The 13606-nt window shown below is 42.3% G+C and overlaps 1 protein-coding gene across 1 annotated transcript; it reads left to right on the plus strand.

Moving 5' to 3' along the window:
- Positions 1-68: 68 nt before the first annotated feature.
- On the plus strand, positions 69-13217 carry PMS2 (PMS1 homolog 2, mismatch repair system component). The gene is made up of 15 exons (XM_082064911.1): positions 69-138; positions 510-649; positions 1218-1304; positions 2814-2916; positions 3655-3838; positions 4333-4500; positions 5544-5641; positions 6368-6467; positions 6716-6800; positions 7263-7415; positions 8450-9362; positions 10181-10348; positions 11065-11165; positions 12101-12270; positions 12643-13217. The coding sequence occupies exons 1-15, from the start codon at positions 119-121 to the stop codon at positions 12784-12786; spliced, it is 2634 nt and encodes an 877-aa protein (XP_081921037.1). The 5' UTR covers positions 69-118; the 3' UTR covers positions 12787-13217.
- Positions 13218-13606: the final 389 nt, after the last annotated feature.

Consider the following 13606-nt stretch of genomic DNA (forward strand, 5'->3'; position numbering starts at 1 on the left):
AGGAGTTGAAGATTCGCTTAGGTCTGGCGGACCTTTTCCCCAGCGACCAATGACTGCGCGGGGGCGGGGCCTGGGGAGGGGGATCCTGAGGAGAGCAAGGCGCGTCCGCCGGGTCCCGATGGAGGCGGCCGAGTCCCGGTGAGCACTGGCCCGGAGCGGGTCCCGGCTCTGCCGCTGCTGCTGGCGGTAGGGCCGCCGCGCTCGCACTCCCCTGCCCGAGTCGCCTCTCCTCACGGGAGGCTCGGAGCCTCGCCCCCTCGCCGCGGGCCATGCCCCGGCCGCTGGCGCGGCTGCGGCCTTCTCGGCCGCCCCGGCTTCTTGGTTCCCGCCTCCGCCCGGCGTGGGGCGGCCTGCGGGGCGGCCTGTGGGGCTTCTCGGGCGCTCCGCATTCGGCCAGCCGGGGTGCCGGTGTTTTACAAACCCAGGGGGGCGGGTGTCCCAGCCTGAGGGGAGCGGGGCGAGGGGCGGTGTCCCCCCGCTGACGCTGCTGCCCGGTCCCTGCCTTCCAGCCCCCCGCCCGGCGGAGCCATCCGGCCCATCGACCGCCGGTCCGTTCACCGGATCTGCTCGGGACAGGTGGTGCTGAACCTCGGCACTGCTGTGAAGGAGCTGGTGGAAAACAGCCTGGATGCTGGAGCTACCAACATCGGTAACCTGCTTCTCACCCTGACTCCATCCAGTTTCAGAGACTTCTAAAGTAGTTCCTCAAAGCAGAGTGCACATTAACGGACCTGTGCGAATACTTTATATTTGGGGCAAGCAGGTTTGCAGTGATTTTACACTTAAAATAAATAAAGCGTTTTGATTCCTGGGCTCCAGCTGGGCTCCTAGAAGTGCATGATTTTGTCTGTTAAGTTATGTGGAGCCCTTTTTGCCCCTAATTAAGGTACGTGGCCCATAGAGCAGAGGTGATGAGCATTTGCTACCCGGTGGCCCCAAGCGAGCAGACAGTTACGGCAGGGTCGCAGCTTCCAGAGCTGCCGGGTGATGGCTGCGAGCCGTGGGCAGGCTGTTCAGGTGTAACGAGGCTGAGCTGTCTGTAAGAGCAGGCTGGTTGCGGTAGATTGCCCCAACTTTTGACTGCTATGGGAATTCTTTGTTGGTCAAACTTGACATGGAAAACCTTTATCTGGTAAAGTTATTTCAAATGCAAAAATAGTACTGAATACTTTGTATGAACATACAGAATGGAAATACTTTATTAATCAATTTTGTAGATATAAAACTTAAAGATCATGGAGCAGAACTGATAGAGGTTTCAGATAATGGAGATGGAGTGGAAGAGGAAAACTTTGAAGGCCTGAGTGAGTGGAACCTTTTTTTATAATTTATGTTTAGACATTTTGAAAGCATATTTTAAGCAAAAAAGCTACTTTTTTAAACCAAATTTCCTACGTTCAATAATTTTTAATGGATACTTGACTTTTGCATAGCGTATGCTTGACCTGCAAGACTTGGGCAAAACTAAACTGGACTTCCGTAGTGCCATTGTGGTTATAGATCTTGTAGCTCAGAAGCTTTGATTTTATTTGATTGCATGTTTAAGTGGAACAAGGAATAGAAATAATTACAGAAGAGAAAGACATATAAATGTTCATTTAGGTTCATTCAGGTTGATTCATCAGCCATTGTTGCAGGAGTCAAGCTTCGTGAATGTGACTCCTTTTGAGAGGTGAATTCTAAACTTGAGTATTTGCTGAAAATGGACACTGCATGCCTGTCACATTTTCCATTTGCTAGTTTTAAACTGCACAAAATGGGAGCAGAAACAATTCTGTAAGACAAACATAACTAGCCATCGCAACAGAAATACCCCTGTTTCTGTTTTCCTGTAATGACTAGGGTAGGTAATGACTACCAGTTATTACTCAGTAACTGTATTTGCAGTATGTATATGGTACATCAGAAACTCTTTCTCCTACTCTTGCGGGACAGTGAAAACTCAGGGGTGCTGCTGCTCGCCCGGTTTGTTACCTGCTGACCAGTGCTGCTCTGGCTGTAGGTTGGATCCTCCTCAGCTGCGGTCAGGGTGGAACAGGCTCCCGTGTGCTCCGTACAGTGCACAGCACGGCACTGTGGCTGTAGGTTGGATCCTCCTCAGCTGCGGTCAGGGTGGAACAGGCTCCCGTGTGCTCCGTACAGTGCACAGCACGGCACTGTGGCTGTAGGTTGGATCCTCCTCAGCTGCGGTCAGGGTGGAACAGGCTCCCGTGTGCTCCGTACAGTGCACAGCACGGCACTGTGGCTGTAGGTTGGATCCTCCTCAGCTGCGGTCAGGGTGGAACAGGCTCCCGTGTGCTCCGTACAGTGCACAGCACGGCACTGTGGCTGTAGGTTGGATCCTCCTCAGCTGCGGTCAGGGTGGAACAGGCTCCCGTGTGCTCCGTACAGTGCACAGCACGGCACTGTGGCTGTAGGTTGGATCCTCCTCAGCTGCGGTCAGGGTGGAACAGGCTCCCGTGTGCTCCGTACAGTGCACAGCACGGCACTGTGGCTGTTTTCTTCCAGGGCAGAATCTGAGGCAGGTCCATCCGTAGCAGGGCAGGTACTGAGTCCTGCTCCAGGGCATCTCGTGCTGTATGAATTTGGGGTGTAAGTATGGAACGACAGGTGCGTCTGAGGATTTTAGAGGAATCTTGCTCATAGGAAAAGGGGAAAAGAAACATTAAGTATCTAATTATTTTCTCTAATAATTATGTAAAATACAATGAATAATACAGAAGATTTTTTGCTTCTGGATGTGCATGCAAAGCCTACTTGTGTCGACCAGTGTCACTTTGAAATGAAATACATGTTTTAATTTTTTTTTCCAGCTCTGAAACATTATACATCAAAGATACAAGATTTTTCTGATCTAATACATGTTGAAACATTTGGGTTTCGAGGTGAAGCTCTGAGTTCACTGTGTGCATTGAGGTACTAATATTAAACTTACTAGTAGAAGGTTACTAAATGAACAAAAATAACTGAAGCCAACTTTTTAGTTTACCATTATTGATAAAAGAGGCTTTGGAAACTTCCAGTTCCTTAATGTTTGGTCTGTTTCGAGCAGTTGGTTGCATGACATCCTGAGTTATTTCCAACCAAAATTATTGTATGATTCTAAGCATCTGAAATTATTCTATGATTCTCAGCACCTGATAGGTCCTTTTATGTACAGAATTTAGTGTTACTTAAGTATACAAATCTTTTCAGGATGGAACTGTGCACTTGCATAAGTGTTTGGTCCTCTGATGGAAAGCACTGTAATATTTAAGTGCTGTGTTTGCAAGACTCTAACTCGTTAAAACTGTATTTTAATTCCTCCCAGACAAACTGTACCTTTGAAATAACGCAGCTTTCGGACACAATTCTCTGCATCAAGAATATTCTGGTGTTGTATATTAGTATGAGGAATGTAGCGTCCAACAAAACAAGACTTTAACATGGCATTTTATAGGAGAAGAATGAAAGGGATACAAATAAAATGTTTGCATTGTAGTTAGGAAAATGTTACACTACTCTTCCGGTATGCTTTAAGTTGTTTGTGGTGAAGAGTTAGTTTTAATTAAATTAATAGTATTGGTGTAGTTTCTCTGCCTGATTAGGCTGTGAGGAATGGATAGGAAAATGTAGTGTTAATGAGTAATTCTGTTGTGTTTTTCCCTCCCTTAGTGATGTTACCATTTTTACTTGCCATAAGTCTGCAAAGGTTGGGACTCGTTTGGTATTTGATCACAATGGTAAAATCATTCAGAAAACTCCTTTTCCACGACAGCAAGGAACGACTGTTAATGTACAGCAGTTATTTTATACTTTGCCAGTGCGGCATAAGGAATTTCAGAGAAACATTAAAAAGGTAGGTTAGATCAGAAATTATTAATTCAAAGGAGTGTCATATCCCAGAGTTTATTCACTGCTGAATGATATTCAGTTCTCTGTGGAATACCTTGATTATGTCAGACTATGTCACGGCTGTCTTATATCTTCATCAAATAAGAACAAATATTCCTGTATGCTTTCTGCTTCTGTTTTGCAATTATTGGTTTTAAAGGTACTTTCTCAGATTTTCAGGTTTTGAAAAGAACCAATATCATGGTCACTTTCGTGTACCTTAAAATCAGCGACTGCTGTGTTATGACTAAAAGTACTGTAAACATGCTGTTTGTTTTTAAAGGCACTATTATAAAAATATATATACACACACACATATATATATATAAAAATTTCGTTTGTAACTATTTTTAAAAATATTAAACCTACCCCCCTTTTCATGTTACCTGCAAATATTGAATGTTTTGTTTTAAAAAGAGACATTTCACATAAATGCGAACTTTCTTTTTTCTTTAATAGGAATATGCCAAGATGGTCCAGGTATTGCAGGCGTACTGTATTGTTTCAAAAGGAGTGCGAATTAACTGCACTAATCAAGTTGGCCAAGGGAAAAAATGTTGTGTGGTATCAACTGCTGGAAGTCCTAGTTTAAAGGAAAACATTGGAGCGGTATTTGGGCAAAAACAGGTATTACTTTTATTATGGAAAAGAGAGATAGCAGCATAGAGATACTTTTCAGATCTAATAAATAGAGATGACGTAGGAAACCTTTAAAAACTGTAAGGGGATGGAGCATGTGTTGTCTTCTAGCACACCCTACCGGTTGAAAGAGGAGAAATGATGCAGCCTCCATGGATTCCCTTGAAGTTTCTAAATCTGCTCAGAGATGCTTTGATGGAAGAGAAACTATTTAGGAGATGAGGTTACTGTTTAATATCTCTCTGAAGCGAGTTCTGTGAGCTGTGCTGGCAGTAAATCTCTGAATGTGCTCGTGGAAGGTGGCACTTCCTCCATCGCAGGGTCCGTGTAGAGATTTCAGCGCCCGTTCATGCTGTGCCTGAAAGATGAGTTGAAAGATGTGACTGTGTCTTGCCACATAGCAACAAGCATAGCTGAAAATTCAGTGTTATCTGAATAGGATGTTCAGCCTACAGCCTGCTTATATGATATCAAATACTCTAGTTATAAAATCAGTACAAGATGTTCTAATGACTGAAAAATAATAGTGGCAGGACTGGGAAAATGTTTGTGGTAAACATACCTGCACTTTGGCAGCTGTGATTCAAGTAACGTATAATTTTTGATAGTTTTATTGGTGTTTCAGAAGAAACTTCTATTTCTGTTTGTGCTTCTTGGTTTTGCATGAAACTTGATTAAGTCGTATGTATGTAGCTGGAGAGTCCAAATTGTGTCAATCACTTTGTTGTTACGTCTATGTACATTTCCAAGTAAGGGTCTGTGAAGCGACTGAGGCAAAAGCAGTGATCTCAAAGGGTGAGAACAGCCGTCCGTAAGGCTTCATCTCTGTTGCTCCCTAAGCAGTGCTGCTGGCTTCTCATAGATTGGGGATTTGAAGTATTTGACTTCGTCAGCCAACTTGAAAAAACCCCAACGTTTTATCAAATAGATTTTGAGGCTAATAAATAACAATAAAATAGAAGTAAAAAACTCTATACATGTTCAATGTTTCATTTTTCTTCTGGTTGTTTTTGTTTGTTTGTTCTCTTCAGTTGCAGAGCCTTATTCCTTTTGTTCAGCTACCTCCTAATGAAGCTGTTTGTGAAGAATATGGACTCAGTGCTACTGACATGCCACAAAATCTTTATAGGTAATTAGAAAAGTGCAAACCACTGTTGCCAGTAGTGTTTTACTATAACCCAAAATTTAAAAAAAAAAAAAAAGAAAAACCAACCAACCAAACCCAAAACGTGTTGAACAGCATAGTTAATTCAGGACTAAGGTGTTGCTAGCCAGATATGCGGGAAGAACAAAACTACTGTTCTGTGTGTCCTGGTTAGTTCAATATTACTGTAATCTGCTGAGCGTCACCTTCGTCAGTGCTCTGAGGAATTGGATGGCTGAATTGTATCAGTTGTTTATACCTGCATTTCTTCAGTGGCATTACTGAGAAATGGTATGAGATGGCTGTGAATCGGTTTGTGTAAGTAGTTTACTATTTACTTTCTTACAGTGTACTTGCTTTTAGTCTCTCACTATACATGAGTTTGGCAAATAGGTGCATCAGTATCTGAGCAATGACTGTTGACAACTGGCCTCTCCTGCTTTCAGAGCAGAACTGCAAATGCCACTTTTGAAATCAGAACAAGCTGCTTCTTCAGTTGTCTGATGCCTCTTTGGAGCTGAATCTCCAGTCTTTGTCACATAAGTAACTGAGAGAGGAAATATGCATCCATATTTACTGGTGCTGGATAAGTGTGTTTCTTTTAGCCACTTATAAAATACTCTTCCATTAAGTATGCTCAGTCAGAAAAATGTCTTTTGCCTCGCTCCTTCATTTTCCCTTGCTGTTACTGTGTTATTTATTACTCAACAGTATCACAGGCTTCATTTCTCGTTGTGATCATGGTGTTGGAAGAAGTACAACAGACAGACAGTTTTTCTTTATCAACCAGCGTCCATGTGATCCAGCAAAGGTGAGGTTTTCATTTTTTTAATATCACCAGCTCTAACTTTTTCATTATTCTCTAAAAACCACTGGATTAGCAGCTGATATTTGCGGTTGATGCTGCAAGTTCCTGTGTCTCACATTTTTGTCTTCATTGTGTCAATTTATGTGAACAGAAGCTCAGTCAGACAAGATATGATTTACTGTGTTAATTGTTTTGATGGGGGCTAAATAACACACGGTGGGACTAATACTGGTTTTTCACCTTCTCTGCAGGTTGTCAAGCTTGTGAATGAAGTTTATCACTTGTACAATAAACACCAGTATCCATTTGTTGTCCTTAACATTTGTGTAGATTCCGGTGAGTTATAAATAATTTTCAGTAACTTCTGTAAATGCTATAATTTAATAGAAGAATAAATCGTATTTATTTAGCGAACATTGTAACTTTAGTCTGTGTGACTCCCTGCACGGTGGCAATTTTTCGATTTGCAGTTGGTGATGGAGAGATGGGTTCCAGCCCTGGTTCCACTTCTTTCCCCCTCCACTTTTTCTATACTCAGAAGTAACATATTGTCTTAAGTAATGGGAAAGAGGCAATCTGGTGGTTAGCTTAAATACGAGGAAACTTGTATCACGTAATTGCACAGAAGTAGCTTCTCTTCCGTTTGCTGGAATGCTGAGAAAGTTAAAGGTTTAATTTGCAGACATACTGTGAATGTTAACGGTGGCTTTGGTTCTAGTCCTGGGAAATGGAAATGGAGGCTGAAAGGGCGAAACACTTTGATCCAAGGCTGGAATTTTTTTCCTTTTTTCTTTTCAGAATGTGTTGACATCAATGTAACTCCAGACAAAAGGCAAATTTTACTTCAGGAGGAAAAGCTTTTATTAGCAATTTTAAAAGCTTCCCTGACAGAGATGTTTGGTAGTGATGTAAACAAGCTGAATGTCAATCAGAAACTGCTGGACGTTGCAGGTAGGACACAACATGTGAAAGCTCTATGTGTGACATGTGGTAGAGAACTGAAGATGGAAAATGGGTTTGTAAAAACCCAAAGAAGAAATGAAAAAAAGTGTGGCTATGAATTGATACGCCTTTTGGGGCAGATTTTTCACGTATTGCTTATGCTGAAAGATTGTTATTGACATCAAATAATAAAGGAGGACCCTAAGTTATTAAATTATTTACAGTCAACATTATGGAGAAAAAATTACCACAAAATTAATTGATAATGCTTGAAAAAGTTTTATCCCAAGATACTGGAAGAGATCTGTGTTTCCTTTATTTAAATGTCCTTGAGAAAGAATGATTAAGGTCTCATAAATCTCAAATTCGAGTAAGAGTTTATTGGATTTTGAACTTTGATTCTTTTATAAGTACAGAAATTGCTGATTCTCCTGTGAGTGTATCTTCTTTCAAAATTGCTTTTCTTTGTTAACACCGCATCATCCTCTTTATTTCTTTCAACAGAATCCCTCCTAATTTCCTTTTTTACTGATATCTAGAATCAGTTGTAGCTTGACTCTTACTGTTATTTTAAATTAGTCTTTTACTAAAGACATGTAGGACTGACAACGTGTGAGGCTGAAGGCCTCTAACTATCTACAAATCACATATAGTACAAGTATCTATTGTGCCAGCTCCTTAACACCGTGCCAATGGAGTTTTATCGTGACCATTAATGTGTAAGAGCAATTCGCTTTTCATTCACTCAGTCATTAAACTCTTTTGATAATATAAATAAATGTGCTGGTTGGACTGATTGCTGTTCCAGTGTAAAAAGAGATTACAAATTCATTCACACAAGTACCATTATTTTTCTTAAAGATGTAATTGCCTGTCTGTTGGATATTAATGCATTTCAGCCCCCTACTCAGTCAGTCTGAAACTTAAGGAGTTTGCTATTTTTTCTACCTCTCTTTTCATTCTTTTTACTAAACCACATCATTTAATTCATATTTCTAGCTAGCTTAGAATCTTGGTATATTCATTTTTTCTGGTTTTATTAGGCAACCTGAAGAAGACGCTTCCTGAAGAGACAGAAAAGCCTCGGGTAGAAGTGCTGCCTGACTCTGATACTGAAAATCCAGGTGGTGAAGGAAAAAGAATGATGACTCTTGCCAGATTAAGGGAGTCGTTCTCTCTACATCAAACGACAGAGAGTAGTTTTCGAAGCCCTGAAAAGGTGAAACAGCAGCACAGTTCCTCTAGACAAATGTCACTTGATACCACTTGGAGTACTGTAAAGACTCAAAAGGCTGTCTTGAGTAAGGGATCTGAGAGTTGTCGTAAGATGGACTCAAAGTTGTCAATTCCAAGCAGACATTTGAGAAAATTAGAAGATCATACGGATTCTGGATTCTGTGGCACTTGTGAGCCGGATGCTGGGTGTAGCACGCCGGAACCTGGGAGCTGCGGCAGTGGTGAAAGCGTGATTAATCCTCCTGAAGAAGAATGGTGTAGCTCAGAAGAACAGCTTCAAAATGAATGTCCTAAAAGTGTTGGGTGTAGTGAGAAGTCATTGGAATGCGATATTCAGGTCTTGGGCACTGAACAGAAGTTAAGTCAAGTGAATGACTGGACTAATCAGAATAAGGTATCTCAAGAAGCCAATAGTTCTTCCCCAAGAGTAAAACGTTTTAAAAGCTGTAGCTTTAAAAGTGAAGCAGCTGACTTCCAGGCAGGTAAATCTCCTGAAGTGACGAATTCTAGGAACTACGTGCCAAGTGTTGATGTACTGGTGGAAGTTAACAAGAAAACTGTTCCACTTGAGTTCTCTATGAAGGTCTTAGCAGAAAAGGTAAAAAAGGTAATACAGCAACAACAGAAAAGTACAGAAGCACAGAATTACAGAAGATTTAAAGCAAAAATTAGTCCCGGAGAAAATAAAGTAGCAGAAGATGAATTAAGAAAAGAGATCAGGTATTTTTACCTTCTTAATGTATTGTATTCACCAATTAATAAAAATAGTCAAGGAAAAACATAAGACCTGTCGGGGAGGTGGGCAGGGGGCTTACATCTACCTGTTAGTTTTGGATACGTCTTTAACTTACGCCACTTTTACCTGACGAGCAGCTGCTGAACTAACTGCATAAGGAATATGGAATGCAACACTAAACAGGCAGCACAAAAGTCATAGAATGGGCTTCATTCAGACTTGTAATTTGCAGTGTAGTCAGAGAAACACCAAATTTTGTGATAGATAAGAACACTCTGAAAAGACTCCATAACTCATATTTCCCTCTCACGTGAATTTGAAATTTGGTGAGACTTGGCTGTGAAAACAAGTTACACTTTTACTGTCCACTGACCACCTGAATGTATGATTTGTTAATTTTGCATCTAAGAAAGTATTAAGAAAGCTTTGTAACTGAAAAGAAGGCAAATACATCACATGCCATACTTCAAAACCACGATGCTGCCTTCAGTGCTGCTTGCTTGGGCCATCGCTGCACTCCCGTTTCTAACTTTATTTTCACCAGGGGCTGTATTTGAATGTGAGAATCCTGAACAAGTTCTGTATTAATGATGGACTGTGTTCCGCCAGAAACAGCCACGTCAGTCAGTGGCAGCTTCCAGATAACTCTGTTTGCTCACATTTGTATTCTGCCTAAACGAGACTTTTTTTCCAAATGTAAAGTATGTTCTGCAGTGTAGAAAAAGATGTTTTTAAGTTTTACAGTCTAACATGATTACTGATGAGGTGTAATTTATAACCTGTTTATATTTTCTATACACAGTAAAGAAATGTTTGCAAAAATGGAAATCATTGGCCAGTTCAATTTAGGGTTTATAATAGCAAAGCTGAATTCTGATCTTTTCATAATTGACCAACATGCTACTGATGAGAAGTACAACTTCGAGATGTTACAACAGCACACTGTTCTTCAAGGTCAGAAGCTGATAGCGTAAGTATTTTCAGTGTTTTAAGGATAATATTTTTTAAGTTTAATTCAGTGTTTCAGAAGGATATGTATGATTATGCTCAGGTAGCATTTCACAGAATCAAAACACTTAAGACAAAAGTTGGGTTCATATTCTGTTTTCAAAGAGTTGTTCTTCACATGAAACGTGAGTCCCACAGGTGCAGTCGTGGCCCTGCAGCCAGGCGGTGGTGGAGCAGGTTTCCCAGAGGGCTCACACGGCACCCCGCAGTTCGGTGTTGGGGACAGCTCTTGTGACAGGAGCGCTCAGTCTGGTGCCGTGGTCACAGCGGGGGTGTTGGGGACAGCTCTTGTGACAGGAGCGCTCAGTCTGGTGCCGTGGTCACAGCGGGGGTGTTGGGGACAGCTCTTGTGACAGGGAGCGCTGCCCAGCCCACCCAGCTCCACTGAGTAATGCTTGGAATGTCCCAGGCCAGGCTGGATGGGGCTCTGAGCAGCCTGGTCTGGGTGAAGATGCCCCTGCTCATGGCAGGGTTGGACGGGATGTGCTTTGAAGGTCCCTTCAACCCAAACTATTCTATGATTCTATGTTCAGTAATGAGGGGTTTTTTTTAAACGAAGCAAAGCAAAATGTTTTAAAAGAGAGCCCTGTATTAGTATCTCTTGATTGCTTCTGAAACCTGTCTTAACTGGTCTGCCCTATGTAACTCTGCAATACCGTATTTTTCTGCCTCTTTCAGACCTCAGAATCTCAATTTAACTGCTGTAAATGAAACTGTATTGATTGAAAACCTGGAAATATTCAGAAAAAATGGGTTTGATTTTGTCATAAATGAAAATGGTGAGTTTGGGCCAAAGTTACTGGAACTAAAAAAGTTAAACTATTTCATCTCATTTATTATGTAAAAATCTCTTTTGGTAGTTACCATAAATTCCAATATAATGGGCACTCTAGTATGCAGTGTGTTTTGGTGTTCAGGACTTAGGATTCTGGAGTCTCTTTGCACTATCGAACAGAACACTGCAGTCTTTATCTTAGTAGCTTGTTACAGAAGGTTCTGGAGACTCTTCGGGGTCACTGTTTGACTATGTGACTGGGTGTGGGTTTTCCAGATGTGCTACACACAATCCTGCTGTTATATTGGTACACTTGTAGGTCTCAGCAGGGTTAGATACAGGTCAGTTATAAATCTAGTAACTTTAAATTAATAGATACCATTGGTAAATAATGTTCCTTGGGTTTCCACATGACACCTCAGCATTGACTTGCTGTGTACTTTTGAGCAAACTGTATAACCTGCAAGCTCTTGATCGTTTTCCTTATACAACAAGACTAATGAAAGCGCTGTGTTACCACTTTGGTATTTGGGAAGTCAGTGCAGAATTCTTCCCATATTCTTCATTCAAGAATCTCCAATTTTTGCCTAAATGCTATAATTATCCATCTCAAAAGCAACAACAAAAACACAACCCTTCATTATTTTGTACTCATAACCTCAAAATAGCTTAATACGCTATTTATTCTTTTAAATTGAAAGGTTTGTCAGAAATTAGATCTGGCTCTTCTTTTTGCAAGTAATTAATTTGTTAATGCTAAAAGGATATCTGCCACAGTTACCACTTTGGTTAGTTAAAATCATTAAAAAAAAAGAATTTAAGCCTTAGCATATATGCAGAACACATCATATTAATGTATCAGTTTCTCAATTTTTCTCTCAAGAAAAAGGAATTTCCTGTAGCACTCTGTTTCTTTATTAATTGTGGCAAATCTTTCAGCTCCTGCAACTCAAAAAGTTAAATTAATATCGTTGCCAACGAGCAAAAACTGGACTTTTGGTGCACAAGACATAGATGAGCTGATCTTCATGCTGAGTGACTGCCCTGGGGTCATGTGCAGGCCCTCCCGGGTCAGACAGATGTTCGCTTCTCGAGCTTGCAGGAAGTCTGTGAGTACCTCATGGGATGATTGGTTTCAAATCAATATTTTCTGTTGTATTATAAGTGGCCATATCGATATATATTGCAGGGGAACTTTACTGTCAAGTGTCAGCAGGTAGGATCCTTTGTTTTGTTTACTTGTGTTTTTGTCCAGTGTAACTTGGGAGAAACTTCTAGTAGGTTTTAATTTAGTTTCAAACTCACTGGTGCTCTTACAAACACTCTCAGCTGTGTTCTGTCTGCTGGTCATTTGTAGCTCTTCTGCTTTCCCTGCCTTGCGCCGTGGTGGTTTGCTCTAGCAGCTGAAACGCTGCTCTTGTCCGTGTCCGTTCTCGGTGTGGGAACAGAAGAACGAACGGGGTTTTTGCCTTTGCTTGCAGGTGATGATTGGAACGGCACTGAGCGTGCAGGAGATGAGAAAACTCGTCACCCACATGGGGGAGATCGAGCATCCCTGGAACTGCCCCCACGGGAGGCCGACCATGAGACACGTCGTCAGTTTAGACTTGATTTCATCAGGATAAGTCAGTTTCTGTCTATTAACGTTTTGTATTTTAATTCTGGGTGGTATTTTGAGCTTTTATCGTTACTCTTTTATTCGGAGTAAAAAAAATTTTAGCCAGTCCCCCCCTGTGAAGACAGTAACACGTGAAGCGTTCAGAGTGCCCTCGTTACTCCTGTCAGGTCAGCAAACTGGACGTAATGGCATTCGTGTGTAAATAACATTTCTTTTATTGTGCTTTATTGTGTGTACTACTTACTTTTGCAATCAAGACTTTTAAAAAATAAATACAAATGTTTATATATAAAGATGAACAGCAGGTGAACCTCATTTATAGCAAACACTGATGTGTCAGTGGAATGTGCACTAAATCTCAGTAATGCTGTAAAGCAAACATTAACTTTCTATTTTTATACACCTGTATGCGATCATTTTAAAAAAAATGCAAATCATATACAAGTGAAAGCACTTTTTTTTGATACTAAAGCTGGCGCGGTTGGGCGGGCCGGTGGGCGCGGTTGGGCGGGCCGGTGGGCGCGGTTGGGCGGGCCGGTGGGCGCGGTTGGGCGGGCCCCGGGGCGGTTGGGCGGGCCCCGGGGCGGTTGGGCGGCCGTCTCCGCACTGCGGCTGCGCGGTTCCGCGGCGGCGGCCGTGAGGGGGGGGCGGCGGCCGTGAGGGGGGGGCGGCGGCCGTGAGGGGGGGGCGGCGGCCGTGAGGGGGGGGCGGCGGCCGTGAGGGGGGGGCGGCGGCCGTGAGGGGGGGGCGGCGGCCGGGGGTTCAGGGCCCGGTCCGGGCGGCCCTGCGGGCGGGAAGGGCTTCCAGAAGCGGGCAGCCGCCGGCGT

Source organism: Streptopelia decaocto (assembly GCF_964273445.1).
Source record: "Streptopelia decaocto genome assembly, chromosome: 13".
NCBI lineage: Eukaryota > Metazoa > Chordata > Aves > Columbiformes > Columbidae > Streptopelia > Streptopelia decaocto.